Here is a 27,662-nt window from a genome sequence, read left to right as displayed (position 1 = left end):
ACATACTTCTACTTGGCTTTTTCTTTTTTTAAAATGTCTTTTAAATTTTATTTTAACTTTATTTATTTATGCCTTTATTTCATATTAACTTGACCAGAGTGGGACAGAAAGAGAGAGAGAGAAAGAGAGAGAGAAAGTGAGATAGCAAGCTGCCAGATCTGGGACTCAAACCCTGGTTGGCCATGTGGGAGTCCATTGCCCTTAACCATCACGCACCTGCCAGCCCCTCTACCTGGCTTTTAAGATCTATTATAATCTGTTCTCACTCTGCTTATTTCTATTTAGTTCTCATTACAATGTGAACTTTCCCTAATCAGTCCAGACTTCTCACTGCTTGTATGTACACACACTCACATACACACATCTCATAGTTAAATACATACAAAAAAAAGTTAATTATATAATATAATATAATCCCTACCCCAACAATTCAATGCAACCCAACTTTTGTTTTTTATTTCTTAGGTTTTTGTAATAGGGTGCATGTGCTTGCTGGAGGGAGAAACAGAGACAAAGAGAGGAAAACATGAGAAAACACTACCCAGGGGGAATGGACACACCATGATCCCTTCTCCATTCCTCCCTCAGGATTGTGGGCATGCACGCACATGTACCCAGCACGATTTTGAAGTCACTGGGTTCAGGGCTTGAACCATAATCCACCATGTAGGAGTCCAGCACCTTAATCACCATGCTACCTGCTGGCCCTATGATCCAATTTTTAAGAAACCAGGTCTGGTGGATGCACATGAGGAAAAGGAGGTAGTGGTAAGAGCTTCAACAAGAACTGACTGATGGCCTAAAAAAACAATGTATGTGAGAGGCTTCACTGGAGCTTACATCACATAATCACATTAATTTAGGAGATAAAATCTGGGATTTAAAGAAGGAAGCTTGAAAATGAAAATTTTGAGTTAAAAGTTAGTCAAAAAGTCAAGCGAACAAAATTGAAGAGCTTCAAAAGAACCAGGCTAAGGATGAAAATGAACAATTAAAGAAACTTACTGAGTTAAAACAATCTCTGGAATATAATTTGGATCAAGAAATTTTGAAAAATGGTGAATTAGAGAAAGAGATAACTGGATTTAAGAAACTCTTGGGGGGACCAGCAGTTAGCGTAATGGCTATGTTGCTGGACTCCCACATAGTCGACCGTGGTTTGCGTCCCGGACCCGGTGGCTTAAACTCATGCCGGGTGCATGTGCATGCGTGCCCAAGATCCCAAGAGGAGAATGGAGGAGAAGGGACTGCGGCATGGCCATCCCTCCTGGGGGGTGATTTCTCGCTTTCTGTCTCTCTGTCTCTGTCTTTCTGGCGAGCACATGTGCTCTATAGCTAAAAACCTCTCAAAAAAAAAAAAAAAGAAAAAAAAGAAACTCTTGGAAATGACAAGAAATAAATGAAATGAATATGAAAATGGAGAAATTAGTTTCCAAGGAGATTTAAAACCTAGTCAATCTGAAATTGATATTCAAGTTAATATGCAAAAACATAAGGCATAAGCAGTATCTCAAGAAAACTTAGAGCAGTTAAGAGTGAATAATTATGCTTCATCTATAAGTCAGATGGAACTCAGAATGAGAGATCTAGAATCTGAACTCCACAAAATAAGAGCTTCTCAAGAAGACTGTAATAAAACAGAATTAGAAAAATATAAGCAACTCCGTCTGGAAAAATCACAAGTTATAAAATCATTATCCGAGAAACTGACAAAGACTGATGAGAAGTTAGCAGCAGTCAGGGCCAAACGTCTTGTGGAGAAACAGTGGAATAGATCTTTACTCAACACTCTTACTACAAGACCAGTCCTAGCATCATCTCCTGTTGGAAATTCTGATAATAGTTTAGTTTACAGCAGAAATCTCGTTTCAAGAGAAACTTCAATGCTTCCTAGCTGAATTTCCAGGCCTTCGAATAACAGCATGGAGAACGACATGTTCCAGGAAAGAAGTAGTAGAGCCAGAAGGTGGTCCAGAGTTTATGTCACTGGGCTCCCACATCGTCAACAGCGGTTCAAATCCTAGACCCAGTATCTTGAAACTCATGCCAGATACAACTGGAATTGTTAAGAAATAAAAGTGGAGAACTAAGTGGAGGTGCTACTGAATTTGCATCTTTATCCTAGAGCTTCTTCTCAAAGATCCCATAAGTGAAACTGAATTTAAGATTTACTTTTGAGAGCATCATAAGAATATGAACAGATTTCAAAGAAAAATTAGATGATATGAAAGATAACATTTTATTGACTGGATTATTTAAATAATCTTTTAATTGTTTTCTATTAAACACATGACATGTAAAAATCTTTTTTTAAAGACTTTTTTATCAAAAAAAATTTAAAAATAAAAAATTAAAAACCAGAAAAAGAAACCAGGTCCGGGAACTCTCTTACTTTAGTGTCTTGGTTTTCTAAACTTCCTGCATTTATGGCCAATGGTCAGTCTCTTTAATGTTTTGGTTTTTTTTTTCTTCCCCCAGTTAATTTTAGTAACAAACCTCATAGTTTACAGAAAAATAACATCAAATGCAGCACTTTGATTATTAGTATATGTACAATTTTACACTGCAAAACAGTTTCAAATAAAAGTTCAAAAGGTAGAACAAGGAATTAGCATACTCAGAAGTCTGTATATATGCTTTTAAAAAATAATTATTCATTTAACTTATCATAATTATTTCTTAGAATTATTTATTTTATTTATTATTGTTATTATTTTTAAAATGAAATTTTATGATTATTTTATATAAAAAGAAATCTCTAGCAGATTGATATCAGAATGTTCTCTAGCCTATAATTTGGAAATTTTCTCAATTTTCCACGTATATGTGTGTGTATTTATATTTATATATACAAGGGAAAGATGTATATATAAATATAGATATATTTTTTTAAAAACTACCTGTATGTTATATACCAGTCTAAATGCTGTCATGGTGTTCTATGTACATTACAATAGTACTTATACCAAAGCTGATTCTAATATTGCAAAGAATTTTCTTTCCAGACTAGTAAATGCTTTTAAGTTATTGTACAGAGTATTCTCATTAACAAATACACGGAGGGGGGAGAATGTCACTGTATAATATTTGTTACTGAATTTCCAGATTAGATTCCTAGTTTGAGACAACCTGCAGTTATCAACAGTTTCCAAGGGTAAGACATAAGATAATGGCTTCATTTTAAACAGCAGCAAAAATTCTTTGTCTTACCCTGGAATCCAGCTAACATTGGTATCTTGAAATGTCTTTTCATCTGTGTAATAAATAACTGGAAAAATATTTTAAACTATCACATAAACATTTGCAAACAAAAGTTGATTTAGAGGACTCTCCAGAGAATGCTACTCTTTGTTGGGCAGCTGTCAACAGGAAAACAAAATGAAACAAAATGGGATCTTATGATTCTGGGTAAATTTTTAAAAATCATTTTAATCCCATGACAATTTTTTTCTTTCTTTCTTTTCTTTCCTTTTTTTTTTTTTTTTTTTAGTTTTGCTATATTTATGTGTGCTTACCAGACAGAGGGAAGTGCAAAAGCACTCCCTGGGGATAGGCCACACCACAGTCCCTTCTCCTTCGATCTCGTGGAATTTTGGACACATGTGCACACATACCTAGAGTGTTTTTCTTTTCTTTTTTGGTAGAGGTTTTTGCCTTAGGGCACGTGTACTTGCTGGAGAGAGAGAGGCAGTGAGAAGGAAAGTGAGAAATCATCCCCCAGGGATGGTCACTCCTCAATCCCTTCTCCATTCTCCTTGGGATGTTGGGTACACACACACACGTGCCCAACATGTTTCAAGCCACTGGATCTGAAACTCAAACCATGGCTGGCCATGTGGGAATCCAGTGATGTAACCACTATATCATCTGCTGGCCCCACTCAATGTTTTCAAGCTGCCAGGTCTGGGACTCAAACCACATAGTCAGCCATATGAGGTCCAGCTGCCTTAATCACCATGCCACCTACTGACCCTCCAATGACAATTCACAATTGAAATCTAATTGTAGAGAAGAGAAGAAAATTGTATTTCTAAGTTATTTCTTTGCCTATTTTATTAAATAAACATTAAAAGGAACCCAAGTTTTAATACTATAGAAACAAATACAATGAATATTCATGATGCTCTTAAAGATTTTGTATAGAACCAAGTTTTAAAATGCCACTAATAAGGATTTAACTGCATGACTATAATGAAACTACAAATAAAGGGGGAAGTCGGATGAATATAAACTTTCAGAAAGCACTAAAATTCTTTGTAAACTTTTCAGCTCAAATGACTAATGCACTTGATACCTAATCTGGTCATATAAATAGACTATCCAATTTATTTTTATAAGTATATCAAATGTATTTAGTAGACTTATTTAATAGCTAATTCAAACGTTTCAAGAAAAAATACTCACTGGGTCCAGGATTTGAATCATGGTCGTCTATGTGGTAGACCAGTGATGTTACCATTACGCCATCTGCTGGTCCCTAGAACTGAATTTCTAAGGATTAGTTTAATAAAATCCATCCTAATATTCTATAAAACACCATGTTCACAAAACAAAAGATGTCATTTACTCAGAATCTTTACCAATTCTCAAATATAAATGTGTTCCTAGAAACCATTTTTTTTTTCTTTTTTTGGAGAGGTTTTTGCTATAGGGCGTGTGCGCTTGCCAGACAGACAGAGAGAGACAGAGAGACAGAAAGCGAGAAATCACCCCCAGGGGGGATGGTCACGCCGCAATCCCTTCTCCTCCATTCTCCTCTCAGGATCTTGGGCACGCACGCACACGCGCCTGGCGTGAGTTTAAGCCACCGGCTCCGGGACTCGAACCGCGGTCGACTACATGGGAGTCCAGAGACATAGCCATTACGCCAACTGCTGGTCCTGAAACCATCTTCTATTAGTGATAGCAGGTCTTAATAAAAGATTCTAACAATCTAATAATAGCTCAAGTAAAATTTGAAACTTGCATAAGATTTTACTTTGTTAACATATTTCGAAACCACCTGATTTTCTATAATATCAATACAAAGTAAAAGATGACCCTAGAATTAACTATTTGGTAATGGCCCAGGGAAATAGGCTAATGACGCAGAAGGGAGCACAGAAGGTTTGGAAGATGTCTGCAGTGCTCCTAAGGGCCATCTTTCTGATGGTCTGAATTACTAAATAAATACTGGTTGAGTCCATGCAGAAGAATACAATCTTGCCTATTTTTTTTTTTTTGGAGAGGTTTTTAGCTATAGGGCACGTGCACTCGCCAGAAAGACAGAGAGAGACAGAGAGACAGAAAGCGAGAAATCACCCCCAGGGGGGATGGCCACGCCACAATCCCTTCTCCACCATTCTCCTCTCGGGATCTTGGGCACACACGCACACGCGCCCAGCGTGAGTTTAAGCCACTGGGTCCGGGACGCAAACTGCGGTCAACTACATGGGAGTCCAGCAACATAACCATTACTAACTGCTGGTCCCTCGCCTTTTTTTTTTTTTTTTCATGTAATACTATCTTCCCTTTTTTTGGATTCCAGCCCTAAGTTTTCACTATTTTCCTTATCAGTTGACCAAGGCATACTAATAATCGCTCCTGATTGAATGTCTAACAATATATTTGGTTTTGTAAATTGCAAGTTAAGTGGAACCTTTGGTCTTAAATCTAGGTGGATAGTATTGGGTTGGTGGAAAAGTCATGACACATTTTTGCATAGAAAAACAGAGAAAAATACATCATGACTTTCCCGATGACCTAATATTTTTGCAGATATTGGATGAGGAAAGGTATTCTGGAATGCAATTGCAGAGGAGACAGGATAACCAATCCCAAGTTCGCTAAGTCAGTCTACCATCAACCAGGTTTGGGAGAAATTCCACATCTGATCGTGTTGACTATTAGAATGTGCAGGTGGAGTAGCAAAAGTTCTGAATACATCTTGCTTTCTCACTAGCTGATTTTCGTTTAGTTCATTTAACCATGATTAACTTTCATTATTTCTTAGAAGTTGTTTGCTTTCTTCAAGTTTTTGAACTGTTGCTTCTAATTGTTCTTGTAATTTGCACACACTCATTTGCTCTTTAATTCAAAGAGATTGTCCAACATCTAGTCATTCCCTTTGTTCCTTTTGTAATTTTTCCTCCTTCTCAGGCATAGTTTTTCTTGCTAAATAGTAACTGTATTCTTAAGGTTCAATTTACTCATTAGAGTTTTCAGATCCTCTTGTAACTTCTTGATAATTTTCATTTGCCTTTAAAAGTTCTCATCATTTTCTTCTAAAGCCACCTTTTGTTCCTGGATTGTATCAAATGCTTCTTTTGTTCTTAAAATAAGCTGGCCTTGGGAACCAGCAGTTAGCGTAATGGCTATGTCGCTGGATTCCCACGTAGTTGACCACGGTTCACGTCCCGGACCTGGTGGCTTACAACTCACGCTGGGCGTGTGTGCGTGTGTGCCCAAGATCCCAAGAGGAGAACGGAGGAGAAGGGATTGAGGCGTGACCATCCCCCCTGGGGGGGTGATTTCTCGCTTTCTGTCTCTATGTCTCTCTCTGTCTGGCGAGCGCACGCGCCCTATAGAGAAAACCTCTAAAAAAATTTTTTTTAATTAAAAAACATAAGCTGGCCTTTATCCTTGATTTTTTTTGTTCTAAAGCTGCCACCTTTGTTTGTAGTTGATTAATATGCTTTTCTTTCTCATGGCATTTGGTATCTAGTGTAGAATTCTCTCTTTGCAAAGAGAGGACTTCTTGCTTAGTCCTCTGCAGCTTCTCTTCAACACTAGGAAGTTTGGCTTTAAGTTCTCCAATAGTGGTTTTCTTTATATTTCTTTCTGTTAGGTCCTTGTTTATATGCTTCTAACTCAGATAATTTGTTTTGTAGCTAGTGGATATTTCTTTGATGGAGGATTTCCAGATCTCTTTTCTGTTGTTCATGCTGCTGTTGATACTGAAACCTCATCCTACAAAGCGTTTTCCTTCTCATTTGTCAGTTCCTGAGAATGCTTATTTGTTAACACAGTTGTGTGTCATGCCCATTCATTCTGTAACTTACCTAATTCTTGGATTTTTTTTTCTGATAAGGTCTTTCTGTGAAGTTCAGTTGCCTAGTAATATCATCTAAAGATTGTGTTAATGATAATCTTTCTTTCTTGCCACACTTCAAACAACCTACTAGAAATTTCTTTACTTCTGTTTTTTTAAAGAATTATTTTATTTAACTTTATTTATTTATTGTAATTTGACCAGAGAGGAACAGAGTGAGAGAGAGAAAGTGAGAAAGCAAGCTTCTAGGTCCAGGACTCGAACTGCAGTCAGCCATGTCGGAGTCCAGTGCCCTTAACCACCATGCCAAGCCACATGATTTGCTGGAGACACACAGAAAGGCAGAAAGTGAGAAATTACTTCCTGGGGTGTGTGGTGGGGGGATGGCCATACCACAGTCTCTTCTCCATTCTTTTCTCAGGATTTTGGGTACACACGCACATGTGCCCAGCACAAGTTTCAAACCACCAGGTCTGAGACATGAACCACGGTTGACCATGTGGGAGTCCAGTGGCATAACCTCTATATCATCTGCTGGCCCTGAAATTTCTTTTTTTCCACATCATTTCCAGGTGAAAGTTTTAGTGAGAGGTGTAAATGCAGGTGAGTTATCCAAAATAGCTGCTGAAGAAACTAAGTATAACAAAAACTTTGGCATTTTTTGGGCATATTCTTGAGTACACTGCTAAAGGAGATCTATAAACTTTTGCAGGAAAGCTAAGAAGTCTACCAGAAAATCTTGCTGGAATTTTAAACTTTGAAAATCCTCCCCAGATAGAACAAGGTTACATAGAAAAAAATGGATCTGTATCATCAGTCAGACAGATAACTAACTCCTCTGCTCTCAGTCTTTGCATTTCATCTGCAAGAGAACTAATTGCTGAAATGGAACTTGGCTCATGTCTGCCCACTGTCTTGGCAGGTGTGCAGAAAAATCCAACAGGCCAGGCCCTTGGTACTAGCCTGAAAAATGTCTGGATCCGGGTAGAGTTTGAGTTTGTCCCAACTGTTCAATATTTAATAGATTTTTTAATTGTGATAACATATAGCGAAGTTTACCATCTGAACCATTTTTTAAAATAACTATTTAACAATTTATTTCTTCTTATTTTTTAAAAAATTTGACCAGAGAGCAACAGAGAGAGAGAGAGAGAGAGAGAGAGAGAGAGAGAGAGAGAGAAAGTGAGAAAGCAAGCTACCAGGTCCTGGATTAGAACTGTGGTTGGTCATGTGGGAGTCCAGTGCCTTAACCATCATACCATTTGCCGGCCCCATCTCAACCATTTTTATGTGTAAAGTAATGTTAAATGTATTCACTTTGTTATGCAACAGATCTCTACAACTTTTTGCAAAACTGATACTCTATACCCATTAAACAATAACTCTCCATTTCTTTCAGCCCCAGGCCCTGGCAACCATTATTCTGCTTTCTGTTTCTATGAATTTGATTACTCTAGGTACCTCACGTAGGTGGAATCATATAGTATTTGCCTTTTTTTTTTTTTTTTGGAGAGATTTTTGCTATAGGGTATGTATGGTCACCAGAAAGACAGAGAGAGAGAGAAAGTGAGAAATCACCCCCCTTGGGGGAATGGCCATGATGCAATCCCTTCTCTTCCATTCTCCTCTCATGATATAGGGTACACATGCACCCGGTGCGAGTTTCAAGCCACCGGGTCTAGGACTTGAACTGTGGTCAATTATGTAGGAGTCAGTGCTTTAACCACTATGCCACCTACTGGTCCCAGTCTTTGCCTTTTTGTGATTGGCTTATTTCACTTAACTTAATATCTTCAAGGTTCATTCATGTTGTAGCATGTGACAGGATTTCCTTCCAACACAGAATAATGTTTCTTACATTTATACACCACATTTTAGTTATCCATTCATCCATCAATGGACACTTGGGTTGGTTCCCCTGCTGTGAACATGGGTATACAACTATCTCATCAAAACTCTAACTTCTTTAGACTATGTACCTGGAAGTGGGATTGCTAGATCTTTGGTAGTTGTAACTTCTCAGGAACTGCCATATACTGGCTGCACCATTTTCTAATTCTGCCAGCAGAGCACAAGGGTTCCAATTTCCCCACATTCTCATGAACACTAATTATTTTCTGACTTTTTGATACTATTTTTATAGTAGTCATCCTGCTTAATTGCTTTTTACTTGTTTTATGTAAATTTGTTTTATCTTCCTAGCCAGATTTCAAATGTCTTCTGGGCAGGGTTCTTGTCTTGTCCTGTGTGCCTACCATAGAGTTTGGCATGCCTCAGGTATTTGAAAGTAATTTCTGGTTGATTGAATGAAATTAGCAGTCTGAATTGAGTTCAGTTCTTTCATTTTTGGAACTTGGGATAGAAGGCCAGGCCCATTACCTAGAGATTAAGGGAGCTAGATTCCACATGGCCAACCACAGTGATTTGAATCCTGGTCCTGAGACTTTAATGAACATGCTGGGCACATGTGCATGAGTGTCTAAAATCCCAACACGATGAAAAAATGATATTGCTGCATGACCACACCCATTGAGGGGGAATGCTATCTCTCTGTTTCTCTTTCTGTCTCTCTGTGGCAAGCACATGAATCCTCTGGCAAAAAAAGGAAGGAAGGAAGGAAGGAAGGAAGGAAGGAAGGAAGAAGAAAGAAGGAGGAAAGAACAAACTTGGGGTAGAGTTTATTTTACAAATAGAACAAGCTGACTGCCATGATACAGACTGAACAAATTTTCAGGACCATAGGAGCAGACCGTTTGTATGGGGATGTCACTATTGCTTCCTCTTTGACTAAAAATGCAAATATTGTGGTCATTCCACATGCTGCTGGGTTCATGGATGCTGGAGGTCATTCTAACCTCTCTGCAAAGGCACAATGCTCTGGAAACCCAGGTTTATTCTGTTGGAACCAGAAGATTCTAAAGATTAAAAATTAAAATGAAATGAAACTTCCATGAAGCTCAGAATAGAACCAGTACAAGAACTGTGAGGAAATAACACAGTCAGAAGCGTACTAGTGAGTACAGGTATTCTCAACTACACTTTGTTTTAATCTCTACATGGTTTCTCTCAATTTTCCTGAGGTTCTGGCATGCCAATTTCTCTCCAACTGTTGTGACTTTGAGGGTTACTCTGGTTCTCCAAACTCTTTTTGTCTCTATATGGAAAAAAAAATCCTACATTTAGCCATCAGTTTGGCATTTTTAGGATGGTACTATCATTAACTTTCTGAGAACAGATTGTTTAGAAAAGTTGCCTCGGGGTGGCTCAGTTGGCACAAAGCTCTCAGGTGGACATCCCCTTCCTTGATTCATCCCTGTCTGGGGAACTCTGCTCAAATGTCTGCCTTGCAGCCCCAGGCCTTTCTCATCTGTGTTCTCCTCTGGCCCTCATCTCAAAGGATGTGGTTGGAGTAAAAGCCCCAGTAGATAAAGAGTTATTATTTAATTGGGCATTCTCAGGTGAAAGGAAAAAAAGAAAAAAGAAAAACAACCCTCCCTGGATATGCATTGACTGATATTTCTCCCCAAATTAGTTCAGCAAAAGAATCCTCTGGGGTATATATTAAGAATCAGATTCCTGGGCCCCATCCTGGATTTATGAATGAGAATGAAGTAAACTGAAAATCTATACTTTTTAAACCGGGTGATTCTTATCACTGGACAAGTTGAGAAAAAATATTAGCGAATATTCATTATTTCAGATACCTGGGCTCCTGTTTATCAGGGAGCGGTAAAGAGATAATACTATTATAGTTATTTTATTTATTTACTTTTAAGAGAGAATTTTGCTATAGGGTGCATGTGCTCACTGGAGAGACAGAGAGACAGAAAGCAAGAAATCGCCCCCTAGGGGGATGGCTACACCATAATCCCTTCCCCTCCATTCTCCTCTTGGGCATGCATGCACACGTGCCCAGCTTGAGTTTTAAACTGCCAGGTCTGGGACTCGAACTACAGTCGACTATGTGGGAGTTCAGTGATACAAACATTACGTCATCTGCTGGTCCCATTATTGTAGTTATTATCAATAGTCTTTGGAACAAGAAATCTCGGTTTGACCTGCCAGGCATCGGCTGTGTGACTTTGGGCAAGTTATCTAACTTCTCAGAGCTTCTGTTTCCTTTTCCATAAAGGGAAATGATATTGCACCTCCCTCAGTAAGGACTAAATAAGAGAATGCATCCAGAACTATTAATCTAATACCTACTAAATAAGAGCTATGCTCAATAAATAGGTGCTATTGTTATTAAACCACAGAAGAACCCTAGGGCATTCCCATCATATAAATATGGATAAATAATGGCTGTGAAAAAGGAAGGCTGGTCATGGATGTTTCCAGGAATCCACACAGATGTAAAAACAAAGCCAGAAGACCCAACGATTACTTCTCTGACTAGACCAGGAGACACAACTGTGGCTGGCAACATTAAGCAAAAGGAAGAATATTTTCAATGAAGTCTGGCTTGAGCTGGGTAGGTAGGAACCAAAGTAGACATGACTTGGACAGCTGAAGCTATTCTGGAATGTCACCATGGGTGGGAAGTAGAAAGATACCCAGCTATACGGACAAGCACCTCCACTTTTTTGGTTGACTGTGATACTGCCTCAGAGACAATTCCCTAAACCCTGGAATCAACCAGGTCTTGATACAAGTCCCAGCTTTGCCACCTATAGTGGTCTCCCCTTTATCTACAGAGGATATGTCCCAAGACCTTCATGGATGCCTGAAACTATGAGTAGTATCAAACCTCCTATATTATTTTTTCCATTTATGCATACCTATGATAAAATTTAATTTATAAATTAGGCACGAGAAGAGCTTTGCAACAGTAACTAATAATAATCTATTAGAACAATTATAACCTTATACCAGCATCACTACTCTTGCCTTTTTGGGCCATTATTAAGTAAAAAAAAACAAAAAACAAAAAACACAAGCATTGTGCTATTACATCACTTGATCTGAGAATCAAAATAGTTACTAAATGACTAGTGGACAGGTCAAGTGATACACTGGAAAAACAAGTGGTTCGAGTTCTGGGTGAAATGGAGTGGGGTGGCACGGGATTTCATCACGGTACTAAAATGGTGCACAATTTAAAACTTATAAGTTTTTTATTTCTGGAACTTTCCATTTAGTATTTCAGGTGTGGTTTAGCATGGGTAACTGAAATTGTGGATAAGGGGAAACTATGTGCCTACAGTGCAATTTTGGGAAAATTGCTTAAACCCTGTGAGCCTCAGTTTGCTCATCTATAAAATGGTGATAATTAATAGTAACTTCCTTGAAGGGTGGTGGTAAGATTTTGAAAGAAAATGAATGTCCTACAAATAAAAGTCAGCTATTATTAATGTCTACCTTTAATAAGGGATAGATTATAATATTCTCTTTAAGAAAATAGATGGTCCCTTCTTTAGTTCCTATCAGACTTCCCATAATCCCTGCCACCAAAGAGCGTCCTGGTTAAGAGATGGTCCACATACCGTTCCTCCTCTTTATTCTGCACACACACCTATCTTCAGGGTCCCTGCTGTGTCCCTGCTCACTCTTCCCATAGACAACATGCATTTTGTCCTATAGCATGTTGTAAGAGGAGACCCTTCTATAGGACTTGGCTGCCTCCAAACCTTCCCTAGAGGCTCAACAAACTTATCAGTTGCTTCTTAGAGAAAAGAACATTCTGCAGGTAGGTAGGGAAGACAGAATGAGGGTGGAGATGGTGGTGGTTCAGAAGGGAGGAGTAGAGGATTCAGAATAGGAGGGAAGTGGGTAGAAATGTGTCACGAGGTTCCTCAAAAATCTGTGAATTCTGAATCTCATCATTTTTAGTGAATGAACTCAGATGATTCACTTCCCTTCATTAGCCTCCATTTTCCTCTCTTTGTAATAGAAAGGGAAGTGCTTGCACTTGCTTTAAAGACAGAGAAGCATATAGAATTCAGCTTGGGAGGGCCATGAACACATGGAATCCTACGGGCTATGGAGGTCATGTTGGTTTTTCTATGAACAGATGTTTTAGTATTTCAACTCCTGGCTGAACTTATTTCCCCAAATGTCATTGACTTCTTGGCAATTTTCAGCAAACCTAACAGTTTCTGGTTTCCCCTTCCAGCCCTTTGTTCCAGTGTATGCCTCTTAGCTTCCAGTTAAGCATCCACTGCTATCCAATATAAGCTGAGCTCTAAGCAGAAGCTCTTGGACTGGGACCTGACTTGTATTTCTGGTGTGGACTAAGAATACAGAAGATCTGGAAGATCATAGCTAATACTCCTATAAGTGATAACTTCTGAGTTAAGTAGTACCTGTGTTTGAGTTATAGACAAAAAAACTGATCAAAGATCAAGACATACATGCAAAGGTCTGAGCTGATTCTTGGCCTGGGTAGGGTTAGAAATCAGGCCAGAGACAGTGAGGCAGGAAAAAGAGAGAGAAGTTAGTAGGTCATATATTAGAGCTGGAAGGACCAACTTGGTCTTACCCTCATGGTATTACTGACGACAGAATATAACTTCAGGGTCCGGCCCCTGGCCTCTTTGCTTTCTATGAGTAAGGAAGCAAGTATGTGGCTTCCCTCCACGCCTTTCTACAGCCCACTGGGGGCCAAACAGCTCCAGCACCTCCCCTATCATCTTACAGGCCCAGACATGGCTTTCAGGGCCTGCTGTTGCCTGGCTAGCTTCACCCTTAGTGTCCAGCTTCCCCCTTACCACTAAACATGTAGGGAAAAGGATTTCTCAGATTTACGGAAGCTATGTTACCAGTGCCTCCTTCCTAGAACTTTCAAGGAGGCTGTCTGCCTCCTGTGTAGGAGGATGACAGGGAGGAGGAAGAGGAGGAGGGAGTGGGAATTTGGCTGTGGGGGTGAGCAGCATATGCAGCTGTGTGTTCCAGCTGCCTCTTTGCTGGGAACTGCTGGCTAACGACAGAGCACCCCCGCTTAACTGAAACCCTGAGGTGGACTCCAGCATGACCTGGTCTTCTGGGCCAATACAACCAGTCAGGAAGAGAAGGCAGGCACTTGGGGTGGGAATTGTAGTTTACAAAGTTCATCTGTCTCTAGCATCTAAAACTGTGCCTGGAGTTAGACAGTGGTGCAGTGGTAAACAACACTCTGTCAGGCTGGTCTACATGGAAAAGTTCTGTGTTCACTCTGGAGAGTATGCCAGGCATGTATGCACCCATGATCTTGGACTAGCTAAGACTGTGGGTAGATCACAATGTCAAGACTTTGTTTGGGGTACTGTTCTCTCTTTCTGTCTCTCATGCTAGTGGAAGAAATAAACTTAAAAAAAATAAACTTAAAAAAAACCTGCCTGGCACAGTTTTAAATAGCAGGTCCATGATAAATACTGAATGCATGGATAAGGGCATGAATGAACACTTTCACATTCAAGTATGATCTCATTCAATCTGCAAAATGAGGTACAGGCAGGGCAGGTGTTGCTTCATTTTTGCAGAATTCAAATTAGAAGAGTTTAGTGATTGACTTAAGATCATTTAACTGGAATATGGCAGGCTTGAGGCTAGACATTGTGATCTTTCCACAACACCATGTTGAATAATCTTAATATAGCATCTCAGGAATACATCTTATGACTTAACATGAACTTCCCTTTGGATTCAGTGGGAGACCAGAAAATAGCCCTTTAGGAACTCTGGACTCTGTCTGTGCTAGACTTCCAGTTCTGGTCTCAGGGCCAGGTTTGATACCCTTCTCCCTGCATACCTGGCATCTGCGCTTTTTTGAGTGGCTCCTGAAAAGGGAGCCCCTCCACCAGTCTCTGTAACCGCATCTGACTCAGGAGGTTTGGACTTCTCAGACAGAGGCAGGGGATTGGTAGCTTCACTTTGGAGTCAGGAAAATAATGAACTCACACAAATTCAGTTCCTTATTCTCTTGCCTTTGATAGATAGCCTAGACTATAAAGTTAGTTACTGGAATTCAGGCAAACAACTAACTTGTATTACAGCAAGGGCCTCCTAGGAGCTCAGAGCTCATAGTCCAAATAATGTTTCTGGAAGGAAATCTCCAAAAGCCAGTAGGAGAACTCCCCTGAGCTGAAATGCCTTACATTACCTGGCCTTTCTTTTCACAGCATCCCATCTCTTTATGGAAACAGTGAGCTGTATCGACAGGAACAAGTACCAGAAAACCTGGGTTCTAGTGCTGACTTTGCCATTCATCAATTACATATCTTCTCTTCACTGTATTTTCCTCATCTGCAAAATGGTAACAACCCTAGACTACCTCACAAGGCAATTGTGATCTTAAAGAGGAATGGTTTACATCAAAGTATCTTTAAGCACAAAACAGAAATACAATCCAAAAAATGTACAAGCCAGTACTATTTTTTAGAGGTTTTTCTATAGAGCGCATGCGCTCACCAGAAAGACCGAAAGAGACAGAGAGACAGAAAGCAAGAACTCACCCCCAGGGGGGATGGCCATGCCGCAACCCCTTCTCCATTCTCCTCTTGGGATCTTGGGCATGCACGCACATGCATCTGGCGTGAGTTTAAGCCACTGGGTCCAGGACTTGAACCACGGTCAACTACATGGGGAGTCCAGCAACATAGCCATTATGCCACTGCTGGTCCCAGCAGTACTATTTTTTGATGACAAGAATAAACAAAGGAAGAAACCTTCCAAGGTGCCTTCCAAAGTTCTCTGTTTCCACTTGTTCACTGCTTCATTCGCAATAAAGCACCAACGTGAACCAGGCTTGTACCAAGACAAAGATATTTCAGATGTGATCTTTGCCCTCAAAGATTGTGAAAGTCTACCACAGACTATGCACCAAAAGATAGTCACAAACTTCAGAGAACATGAAAGATTAGCCAGTGGAAAAGCAAGTTCTCTGGAGAATTAGAGGTGCTAAGATTGACCAGGTGAAGAGATAGCAGGAAGGAGAAGGGGAAGGAGGAGGTGGGACCTGCGTAACGGTCTCTGAGCCTCTTTGTCCAGGAGGAAATGAGGTCATCCGGCTCTTGAGATTCAGTATGACAGCCTTCAGCCAAGTAATTCGGAGTCATGAGAGCTGTGAGGGGAGCAACAGTGAATCAGACAGCCTGCTGGGAATTTCCTGATAACTAACCAAGGAGTTTCGAGGTAAGTCTTCAGGCTGCAACATCTCTGTTTATATTTTGATCACGTTTATTTACAATTAATGGGTTTGCCAATCCAAGCAAAATTGACCACAGTTTCTAGAGGAAGTAGGAGTCTGCATAGCAAGGCTGCTGAGGCCTATAGCACCTCTGACTCAGCCTATCCCCTGGGAGGCCGGCAGCTCAGCAGGCACAGAAAAACTCTCTTCAGAGGATGATGGTTCACTTGCTTCCAAAAAGCAGGACGGTGAACTTGCACTTTCTCCAGTCAGAGGCTGGCATCCCGAAACCTCTGACTAGAGTGCAGCAAAAGGCCCTTCCTCCATCTACCCTCTGGCACCCTCTCTGCCTTCCTTCTGCCCCTCTCAAACTCAAAGTCTGGGTTTGTGATGCAGCAGAATGTTGTAGACCTAGCAGGCAAAGAGACCAAACCCCAGGCTCTTAGCAAATTATAGGGACTCAGCCTCCTCCCTCCTAGTGAAAGAACCACCCCTGCTGGATGGCATCGAAGTGACCCCAAGCTCTGGTTCCTGACATTAGAGGAAAGAGATGGGGGTGACCAAACTACAATGTCCCTTCTGAGCACATGCGTGTATGTGTGCATGCACACAAGTGTATATGTGTACATGCGTCTGTACACAAATGTATGTGTTCGTTCTCAGGCAGGAAGATCAGATGGAGTCATTTATAAGTGGTCTGTCTTCCTGGAGGCCGATTTTATTTGATAAACAATTGAATTAGCTTAATAGAAACAAGGCTCTGTGATGAAGTAGTATGCCACATACACATACATTTTAAAGTATCTAATTGTCTTTTTGGAATGGTATACAGGGATGTGGTTTAAAGTTTTTAAACAGTGTAAAAGGGGATATAGTGAAAAGTAAATTTCCCTCTCATCTTGTCCTCCAGTTGTCCAGTTCCCCTACTCAGAGATGAGAACAGAACGTCCTACTCTTTCAGTTTACTGTCTATGTTAATAAAAGTTATAATAATAACTTAAATAATAATTCATTGTCTTTATTTTTAAGAATTATTTTATTTACTTGTTATTATTTTTTTAATAATTACTTATTTAATTTTATTTATTCTTTTTTTTTTTTTTTAATTTGACCAGAGAAAGACAGAGAGAGAGTGAGAAAGCAAGCCGCCAGTTTTGGGATTTGAATGGTGGTCAGCCATGTGGGCGTGTCCAGCGCCTTAACCACCATGCCACCTGCTGGTCCCCATTGTTATTATTTTTTTAATTTAACTAGAGAGAGATAGAGAGAGTGAAAGTGAGAAAGCAAACTGCTAGGTCCAAGACTCAAACCATGGTCAGCTACACAGGAGTCCAGCACCTCAACCACCATACCACCTGCCAGTTCCTTCATTGTCTTTATTAACTACTTTTATTTTTGTCCAGGCAAATAAATGAATAGTTCTTTGCAGGAAATTCCCAAAAGACCCAACAACACTTCAGTAGGAAGCATCACAGTTTGTGCCCTAAGACTTTGTTCCCACAATCCTAGCATTTCTTCCTTCCTTCTTTCCTTCCTTCCTTCCTTCCTTCCTCCCTCCCTCCCTCCCTCCCTCCCTCTCCCTCCCCCTTTCTTTCTTTCTTTCTTTCTTTCTTTCTTTCTTTCTTTCTTTCTTTCTTTCTTTCTTTCTTTCTTAGGTTTTTGCCATAGGATACATGTGCTTGCTAGAGAGAGATGGAGAGAGGGAAAGTGAGAAATCACCCCCAGGGAATATGGCCGTGCTGCAATCCGTTCTCCTCCAGTCTCCTCTAGAGGTTTTGGGCACCCATGCACACCAGCCCAGCATGATTTTCAAGACATTGTCCAGGACTGAAGAGCCCGTGGGCCATGTGGGAGTCCAATGCCTCAACCACTACACCACCTGCTGGTCCTCATATTATGTTTCTTATCCAGTCCTTATCAACTCCTCCTTCAATGACCAACCTTAAGCCAAACTGCAAATTCTCAGTAAATCTGACTTAATCTTCTCCCTATGATTACACTATCAAACACCCTTACCACTAGGTCAGCAATAAACTCAACTTTGTCTTTCTTAACACTGGTTCTGCCGTTATTAGGTGGGCATCAGGCATTAGACAAGGGCAGCCCCGTTAGTAGATGTTTGTGTGTCTGTATTTCAAGGAGTGTATGTCACATACATTTTCCACGTTTATAAAGAGACTTTGCAACTGCCCACTATGCCCCTATATCAAGGGCCAGAGTCTTCTAGGCAGGAAGAGGCCAAAGGTGAAAAAGCGGGAGAAAAACTGATTGGGGGACCCGGGGAGGAGGCTTCAGAGATAGGTGGGGGAGAGAATCTCCCTAGCGCCCTTTCCCTCTGCCATTTTTGGAGGTGGTAGGTGTTTCAGGGTCGGGTTAATGGGAGGCAGGTGGAGGATTAGATGCTTCTCCATCCTTCCGTCTACATTCAGTTTGTCTCTTCCGCCATGCCCTACTCTTTATCAAAGTCGCGGGAGCACGCGGGGTCCAGGTCGCAGCTGGTAGCAGAGAACGGGAGGGAAAGAAACAGAGCAGACAACCTGGGCGGGGGCGGAGGCGGGGCCGCAGCCGGGAGGATCCTAATATAGAGCCCGCGCCACCAGCCAGCAGCACAACGCCGAGACTGGCGCCTAGAGACCCATCCGCAGTCAGCCAGTTCCCGCAGTGCCAACCCGCGCCCGCGCCCGCGCGCCCTTCTGCCGCAGTCGCCGGTGAGTGCCTGCCGGCCTAAGCAAGTCGGGCCGATGAGCGGCGGCCCCCATTCCTGTGCACTTTCCCTCCCCAACCTCCAGCTGCCCGGGCTGAGGAGCAGCTGCGCGCCGAGTCCCCGCTTGCTGTCCCCTACGCGCCCCTGCGGGTGCCTGTCCAGGCTTGGCCGGGAGCCGGGAGCCGGGAGCCCGGAGCCCCTAGAGAGGAGAGACTGCGGGACTGGGGAGACCGGTTACCACGGACTCGCTCCACAGGAGACCTAGAGACTCCTTCTCGGAACTGCAGTAACCCACCCCGCCGCGGTCTCCTCCTCCGCTTCTTGCACTAACTTCTCCTTCCCTTGCAGAGCCTCTGTCTAGAGCTCCATGATCACCACCATGAGAGTCCTGCTGGCGTGCCTGCTTTTCTGCGCCCTAGTCGTGGGCGACTCCGAAGTGAGTGGCTTCCCTGCTATGACTTCTGTCACAGGAGGGGTAATTGCAGGACCCCTGAACGATGCCAGGGGAAGAGACAGGGCTGCATAGGGAGCTGTAGTCCCCTGGATTCTATCAACAGTAGTGCCAGACTCTCCCCAGGAAATAGACAGGTGTGGCAGTGAGGGCCTTGAGAAGCAAAGGGGTTCACATTTGCAGGCAGGGGAAGAAGAAGCCACAGGGACTATCCCAGTCTGAGGGCACCTGGTATGTGAAGCTTGTTTGAGTCAATGCATTTTTCCCTGCTGGAAACCCATGCCCTTCCATTTGAGAGCTAGTTAGATCTGAACAGGGTGAGGAGAGAAAGTAGGAGGGAAGAGTGGGCTTTGGAATTGGGGCCAGTTTATCCTCATCCTGGAGTCTGTGGACTATGGGACCTTAGGTGACACCCCTCCCCCCAAATCTTTTCCAGGGAAGCTATGAACTTCATGGAGTGTCTGATGCATGTGAGTATCCACCCCTTGCACAATAGCTGGCTGCACAAGCATCTTGGAAAAGCCTCAGGGGGCAGCCCCTCCCTGTTCCTGCTGCAGGGCTGGCTCCCCCCTTGCCTCCTCCCATACTCCTTGCTTACCTCACTATTGTACTCCCTAGCAAACTGTGGCTGTCTGAATGGAGGGACATGTGTGTCCTACAAGTTCTTCTCCAACATTCGGCGATGCAACTGTCCAAAGAAATTCCAAGGGGAGCACTGTGAGATAGGTATGGGATCCCAACTCTAACTATGAAGGAGATGGCACCAGAAATTTGGGGGCAGGGAGAGGTGGTGGGATATAAGAGCAGCTGGGAGGTAGGAGCTGGAGATGGAGTGGGTGATATCACCCTATGTGATATAAACAAACACACATCTACCATCTCATGAAGTAGTGACTGCACAAGTGTGATTGGGGATGGAAGAACACCACTTCCACTGTCTTCTTCCAGGTCTGAAACCACATCATCTTTAAAGTGCTTGTCTGAATGTTCTCCTCTTTCTAATATTTCTTCATCCTCACATCCTTCCATAGATACATCAAAAACCTGCTACTATGGGAATGGTCACTTTTACCGAGGAAAGGCCAACACAGATATCATGAATCGGCCCTGCCTGGCCTGGAACTCTGCCACTGTCCTTCTGCAGACCTATCATGCCCACAGACCTGATGCCCTTAAGCTGGGCCTGGGAAAACACAACTATTGCAGGTGAGGTGGCGGCAGCAAAAACCAAGAACCCTCCCCATGGCCTCACAGCATCCCTTGTTCCCATTCTCCTCTGCTCCCACAAAGTGGCCACAGCATGAGAAAAGTAGAACCTTTTGTTGAGTCTTTCCTGGAGAAAAAAGTCCAGGGAAGGCTTCCTGGGTTGAAATGTCATCCCCTACCCCTCTATGTGGCCAGGAACCCAGATAACCAGAGGCGGCCCTGGTGCTACGTACAGGTTGGCCTGAAGCAGCTTGTCCAAGAGTGTATGGTGCATGACTGTTCTGATGGTGAGTGTCACTTACCTGGTTATGACGTAGGTGGAAGGGGGCAAACTCATTTGTCCCCTTCCATCACAGGAGGGATGAAGTGGAAGGCCTGCCTGAGAGGGATACTTTATCCTACCTGCCTGTCCAAGACATCCTACTCTTTCTCCTCTAGGAAAAAAACCCTACACTCCTCCTCGAAAAAGCCCCTCCACTCCTCCAGCAAGAAGTCCCTCCTCTCCTCCAGGAAAATCAGAGTTTCAATGTGGACAGAAGGCTCTGAGGCCCCGTTTTAAGATCGTCGGGGGAGAATTCACTATCATTGAGAACCAGCCCTGGTTTGCGGCCATCTATAGGAGGCACCGAGGAGGCTCTGTCACCTATGTGTGTGGTGGCAGCCTCATCAGTCCTTGCTGGGTGGTCAGTGCCACACACTGCTTCATGTACGTTCCTCTTCACTTCTTTCTGACCCTCCTAGGCCACCCTGAACACAACCCTTTCTCCATTCTGGAAAAGATAACATGTCAATTCTCCCTTTAGCCCCTTCATGTAGCCCTTGCCTTTGGGAACAAGCCATGCTATAGTGGGGAGGAGGAAGTGACAGGATTTTATGAGATCAGGTTGTCTGACGGGTCTCCCCTCCCACAGTAATCACCAAGAGAAGAAGGACTACATTGTCTACCTGGGGCGGTCCAAGCTTAATTCCAACACGCCTGGGGAGATGAAGTTTGAGGTGGAGCAACTCATCTTGCATGAAGGCTATAGTGCTGACACACTTGCTCACCACAATGATATTGGTGAGTGGAAACCCCTCAACCACCATAATGGTGATGGCTGGGGTAAAGAAGGGGCTCAGAAGAGACCCAGGTGGAGGTGGAGGTTGTAGGTGAACTTGAAACTCTTGCTTTATACAACAAAGAGAGAGGTAGGGAAGAGTTCAGGATGAAATATATGGGAAGCTAGTGCTTCTCTACAGAGGCCATGAATTTCCACTTCTGAGTGGAAATAGCTCTGTGGGCATATGGCTTGAACTGGGAATGCCTTGTCTGTGCAATTTAGAAAAAGCTACCCTTTCCCCTCTTGGATGTAGCCTTTGCCTGTCCCAGGATATAGAATTTGGAGAGGAGGGCCTTGAGCTGGATTTTAGTCCAGGTACATTGGGTGGACTTTTTGTAGGAAACAGCCACTACGGCTGTATGCACCATCTCTGAGTGCCCAAGCACTTGTCAGCAGCTGGAACAAAGCTCTTGGGTACAGGGCAGGGGAGGCTTCCAGGTGCCACACAACTATCAGACCTCCTCAGATGACCTCTGCCCCAACTGACCTAGTACTAGACAGAGCCACTCCCTCAGACTTTGGAGAGGAAAGATGGTGAACACCTCACTGGGTGGTGATTTTCCCCCTCTGACTCTCCTTCTTCCCCTTTCCAGCCTTGCTGAAGATCCGATCCAACACAGGCGAGTGTGCACAGCCATCCCGGTCCATACAGACCATTTGCCTGCCTCCGATGTTTGGTGATGCCCATTTTGGCGCAGACTGTGAGATCACTGGCTTTGGAAAAGAGAATTCCAGTAAGTCATATTCAGGGCTAACTCACAGGATTCTGAGAGAAGACTGTGGAGAGAGAGGAGAGCGTGATGGAAGAGGCAGAATATCTAGGGACTGAGTAGGAACGTTATTTAGGGAGTGATGGACCACAGAGGAAAACAGATTGGGGCCCAGGGGCAGTAAGTGGGGCATAGACTCAGATTTAGGTGAGAAAAGAATAAATGTTTTCCCTGGTAAGCATGCTTTTTGGTTGTTCTCTGGCAGAAAGTCACCGTGGACAGACATATGTTAATACAAACCTTCCCTCCCCCATTTCCTCTATCTAGACGACTATATCTATCCAGAGCAGCTGAAAATGACTGTTGTGAAGCTGGTTTCCCACCAGGAGTGTCAGCAGCCTCACTACTATGGCTCTGAAGTCACCAACAAAATGCTGTGTGCTGCCGACCCACAGTGGGAAACAGATTCCTGTCAGGTAAGATTTCCAAACTTCTTTCTCCATCACCCCCAAATCTCCCCAGAGCTCCTGGACTATCCTTGCCAACTTTGGGGAATCTTTCTCCAGCCAAAGCCCCAAGAAGCCAGAATTTGGAACTCAGGGTTTTTGGGGCTTAAACCAATCTTTATGGGTTTCTCAAACATTTGTCATGAGTCTGGTTCTGTGCTAGGCACTTAGGTTTGAGGGGTGGAATGGGGGCATAAGACCAGAGAAAGAGAAGCAGTAGAAGGCACTGTAAGTCAGTACTCAGAGTGTGGTATGAATTTTAAAGATCAGATGTGTGGGAAAGGGAAGTAGGTGCTGACCAGATGGTCATGGAGGAGAGGCTTTGAAGAGAATGTGGCTTGATGGATTTGAGGAGCAGAAGGAAGGAAGGAAGGAAGGAAGGTGTTTGGGTTAAAAGATAGGAAACTGAGAATGAGTATGTTCTACATCCCAGGGTAGGGAAGACAAGCAGAGCCTAGGAGCATGGATGGAATAATTGCAGATGATAGAGCTTTTTTTTTTTTTAATTAATTAATTATTTTTTGGAGAGTTTTTTTCACTATAGGGTGTGTGCGCTCACCAGACAGACAGGGACCCATCGACAGAAAGTGAGAAATCACCCCCCGGGGGGATGGTCATGCCGTAATCCCTTCTCCTCCATTCTCCTCTTGGGATCTTGGGCACGCACGCACACGCGCCCAGCGTGAGTTCTAAGCCACCGGGTTCGGGACGTGAACCGCGGTCGACTATGTGGGAATCCAGCGCCATAGCCATTACGCTAACTGCTGGTTCCCCAGATGATAGAGCTTTGAAGAGAGGCTTTTGAACTTGATGTGGCAGGAAATAGGGAGTCACTAAGGACATTGACTCAAAAAAACCCCTCCCCACGCCGTAGGCATTGTTGGGTGGTGGGATGAGAAGCCCTCCTCCTCACTTCTTACAGAGCTTATCATTTGTGTTTTTGACTTTCCAGGGAGATTCAGGGGGACCTCTGGTCTGCTCCATCCAAGGTCGCCTGACTTTGACTGGGATTGTGAGCTGGGGCCGTGAATGTGCCTTGAAGGACAAGCCAGGTGTCTACACAAGGGTCTCACGCTTCTTGCCCTGGATCCGCACTCACACTGGGGAAGAGAATGGCCTAGCCCTCTGAGGGCCCCAAGGGAGCCGAGGGAGAAAAAAGGCATCACTTACTCCCACACTGTCATTTGCAGTAGGGTCATCTCCATCAGCAGTAAGGAAGATGGGGAAGATGGCTCTGCAGAGATGGTTTTGCTTGTGCTTCCCACCAGGGTAAGCTGCAGTAGCTTTGCCTTCAGACGTGGGCCTGGGTGCTGGCCGCCTAGACCCCCTGGCCAGGATGGAAGGGTAGTTCTGACTCAGGATGGTATTAACCAGTTGCTTGTCTTTGGGCTAAAGCCTCTTACAGTTCAAATGGCATGTCCTGTGCATGAGTGGAAGGAGAGCTAGCTCCCTTAGCAGTGGGCATTCATGAGGCCCACTACTGGGAAATGAATCATTTCCTAATGAGGAAGTGTAATAATTGAGGTCTCTTGAGGGAGCTTGGCCAATATGGGAACAGCATTTGGGGGTGTAGAGACACTATGATTTCAGCAGAGGGCTCTGGCATCCCAAGAACATATCAGGAAATATTATATATGTTTATGTACTTATGCATGGGCTGTGTGCATGTGCTGTGAGTATAAGTGGGAGTGAATAAGAGCTGGTGTGTTTCAATGTCTGACTATAAAGTCTAGATATTTCCCTGAACTGTGTGGATCGTGATGCCACAGAGTATAGCCTGTCTGGAGAAGTTGTGGGTTATACTCAGGACCCCTTGGGTCTCCCATGTGATGAAGCCTGTGAATGTGTCATTTTGGGGCACTGCCCGTGACCAGCACTAAATGCCTGTTTCACTTTCACATACATATCCCTTTCTTGGCCAGTTATCCCTTCTGACTCTTCAGCCTACTTTATCCAGTCCTCACTGGGTGGGGCGAGGACCACTCCTGTACACTGAATATTTAATAATTATATTCTGCTATTTTTATTTATATCTATTTTTGTAATTCTGAATAAAGATGATTAATAAAATGTGATTTTTCTGAAGACTTTGGCTTCTCATTGGTACTTTTATGGGAGGGAGTTGGGGAGCGTAAAAAAAATAGAAAGTAATGAAGTCATGTCAAGCCATCACAGAGTTTTTTGTGTGACTGTGTTCTTTGGGCTGAATGGAGCTTTGGGAAGTGGAGGTGAGGAGAGTTGTATTTAGGGCAGGGCCTCCACAGCACATAAAGTAAAAAAAATTGCCCATGGTGCCCATGGCACCATAAGTGGCATGCAGGTTTAGTTTCATTTGTGCGGTATATATCTTTTTAAAATTATTATTTATTTAATTTTATTTATTCATTCATTTATTTTAATTTGACCAGAGAGAGACACATGGGGGGGGGGAGGAGGAAGGAAGCCACCAGGTCCAGGACTCAAACCGTGGTCGGCCATATGGGAGTGTCCAGCACCTTAACCACCATGCCACCTGCTGGTCCCCTGTGCAGTATATATCTTGTACAACAGTACTCACTGGTCCTCTTTAGGATTAACTTTACCATATTCTCTTCACTCTGCTAACAGTCCATGGGCTGACCTCAACCCAGGAGAACACTTGCATGAGTAGAAAATGCTGATTCAAAACTCTAGTCTGAGTCTGCAGCATTCATGGAACAGAAAACAATTCCCATCATCTGTGTGTGGTGCTGGAGTTAAGTCTTCCCAGTGTGCTAATAAAGCTGATGATGTCCTAATGTGGATGATGATGTATTTTGAACCAAGCATCAGATTCCGAAGAACTGGGCAGGCTCCCAGTAGAAGGCAGGCTGGGAAATATAGAAAGAGTTGGTGACAAAAGACTGGCATTTCCAAGTTGTATTCATGAGTTTTGGCATTGTTTCTTAACCACCTGAGAACTTAAAAAGATATACAAATACACAAATTTATGCCCCATCTGTAGAGATTGTGATTCAGGTCAGGGCTGGTTCTAGGATTCATGATTTTAGAAAAGCTTCCGGGTGTTTTTGATATACACCACTGATTAAGAACCTTTTGGGAGTGATTGTTCAGAATATATGTAGGTAGGGCCTAGAAAATTCAGGATATGGTCGGAACGAGTTCTCCACATGAACAAGCAGTTTTCTGAGAGTGGATTTGGTGGTCACGGTCTTCTGGGCTTCCTAGACTATGGATTCCTGAAGTGTAAGAACCCAGATAATTGAGCTTTAAATCCCTATATCTAGCATATTGTTCTCCATACTGAGTTGCTGCAATTCAGAGTGAGGATTTTGGAATCAGGTGGCCTGGATGAGAATCCTGGTCCAAATTCTAGCTGTGTGCCTTGGGAAAGATTACTAGTTGTTTTGTGCTTTAGTTTCCTCATCTTTAAAAAAGAGATAACAGGGCCAATCAGTGATGTGATGGTTAAGGTGGCTGAAATCCCATGTGACTGACTACATGGCTCAAGTTCCAGACCCAGTGGCTTGAAAAATATTCTGGGCACTGTGTGTGTACGTACCCAAAATCCTAAAAGAAGAAATGGAGGAGAAAGGATCGAGGAGTGACCATCCTCCATGGGGAGTGCCTTCTCATTTCTCTCTCTTATTCCCCTTTCTCTGCCTCTCACTCTGATGAGTGCCTTAACCTTCTAGCAAATTAAACACAGAGAGATTAATATCCTAAAGTTGTTATACAGATTCATCAGCTCACAATCTCTGAGCATGATCCTGGAAACTAACAAAATCACAAAAACAGTGGCTATTACTACAAAGCTAAGTAAATTCTTGTAGAATTGAATGGGATCCCCCTGCCTTCTCCCATCCCAGGATTGTACTGAGTGTTTTATATGAGCAAAAACTCCCTAGGAAAGAAAAGGCATGATTTGAAGTTAAGGGGCCCAGCCCAGGCTGAGCTGTTGCCTAGCCTCTGTATTATCCCCCAGGGGCCAAGAAGATCTTGTTCAAACTTGAGCAGCTCCAGCATCAGGGCTCAGATACTCTGAAAACAGGAAGTATGAGCCCCACCAGCAGGGTTGAGCAATAAGGTTGCTAACCGTCTTTAGACCACTTCCCAGCTACCACCAGATCCCCAGCCAGACTTCCCTGAGTCTTAAATCTCATTTTAGGGACTGCCTTCTAGTGCTATGACTGAGCGAACTTCTTCACACATTGTCCAACTTAATCCTTACAACACCCGTATGAAGAAGGTCCTAACATTAGTCCCATTTTACAGTAAAGAGAGAACAGAGGCACAGAGAGACTGAGTGACTTGCACAGGGGACTGCAAATGCAAAGAGCCAGGGTTTGAACCCAGCTAGCCAGTTCCAGAGTCCATAGCCCAGCACTGTGACTTTTCAGCTTTCGGTAGGACATGAATGGGGGAAAGGACAACAGCTTTCCTCTCAAATTGCCTACTTCAGGGTTGCTGGGTTTCTAGAAAAACTATCAGAATTTCAATTCTCTCCTAGATAATAATTCTTTCTCCTAAAACAACTCCCTGCCAGATGAGGAGACGAAAGTCAACTACTAGTCTGAAAGTACAACTTCAGCCATCTTAAGCTAACCTCAGCCTTTACTGCTGAAATCTGATTTCATTGAAGTGGTTTCCGTTTTCTCCGGATCACCTCCTTCTGAAATATTCTGTGGCCTTTTCTATGATGAAGACTCAACTTGATTTCTACTTATGCCCTGTCTTTCTCAAGCCTGTACCCCACAACAGCCACACCCCTACATACAGGCCTCCACACTCACCCCCATCACCCCCCATTACATTCACTTTCCTCCCTAGCCAGAAGTTTTTGTGCCTTCCCTTTGAATTAGACACCTTTTTT

The 27,662-nt window shown here is 43.1% G+C and overlaps 1 protein-coding gene and 1 pseudogene across 1 annotated transcript; one reads left to right on the top strand and one right to left on the bottom strand.

Annotated features, from left to right (window-relative positions):
• Window positions 1-5,047: 5,047 nt before the first annotated feature.
• LOC102502401 (spindle assembly abnormal protein 6 homolog) lies at window positions 5,048-7,887 on the bottom strand (annotated as a pseudogene).
• A 10,825-nt stretch (window positions 7,888-18,712) lies between these two features.
• Window positions 18,713-24,854, top strand: PLAU (plasminogen activator, urokinase). Its single transcript, XM_006170035.2, has 11 exons — window positions 18,713-18,841; window positions 19,186-19,273; window positions 19,725-19,758; window positions 19,907-20,014; window positions 20,320-20,494; window positions 20,690-20,781; window positions 20,933-21,200; window positions 21,406-21,554; window positions 22,188-22,328; window positions 22,632-22,780; window positions 23,763-24,854. Exons 2-11 carry the CDS (start codon window positions 19,205-19,207, stop codon window positions 23,937-23,939), a joined length of 1,362 nt encoding a protein of 453 aa, XP_006170097.1. The 5' UTR covers window positions 18,713-18,841; window positions 19,186-19,204; the 3' UTR covers window positions 23,940-24,854.
• Window positions 24,855-27,662: the final 2,808 nt, after the last annotated feature.

Source organism: Tupaia chinensis, unplaced genomic scaffold, assembly GCF_000334495.1.
Source record: "Tupaia chinensis unplaced genomic scaffold, TupChi_1.0 Scaffold148012_1, whole genome shotgun sequence".
NCBI lineage: Eukaryota > Metazoa > Chordata > Mammalia > Scandentia > Tupaiidae > Tupaia > Tupaia belangeri.
Note: the sequence above shows the minus strand (reverse complement) of the source record. Positions and strands in the feature narration are given on the sequence as shown.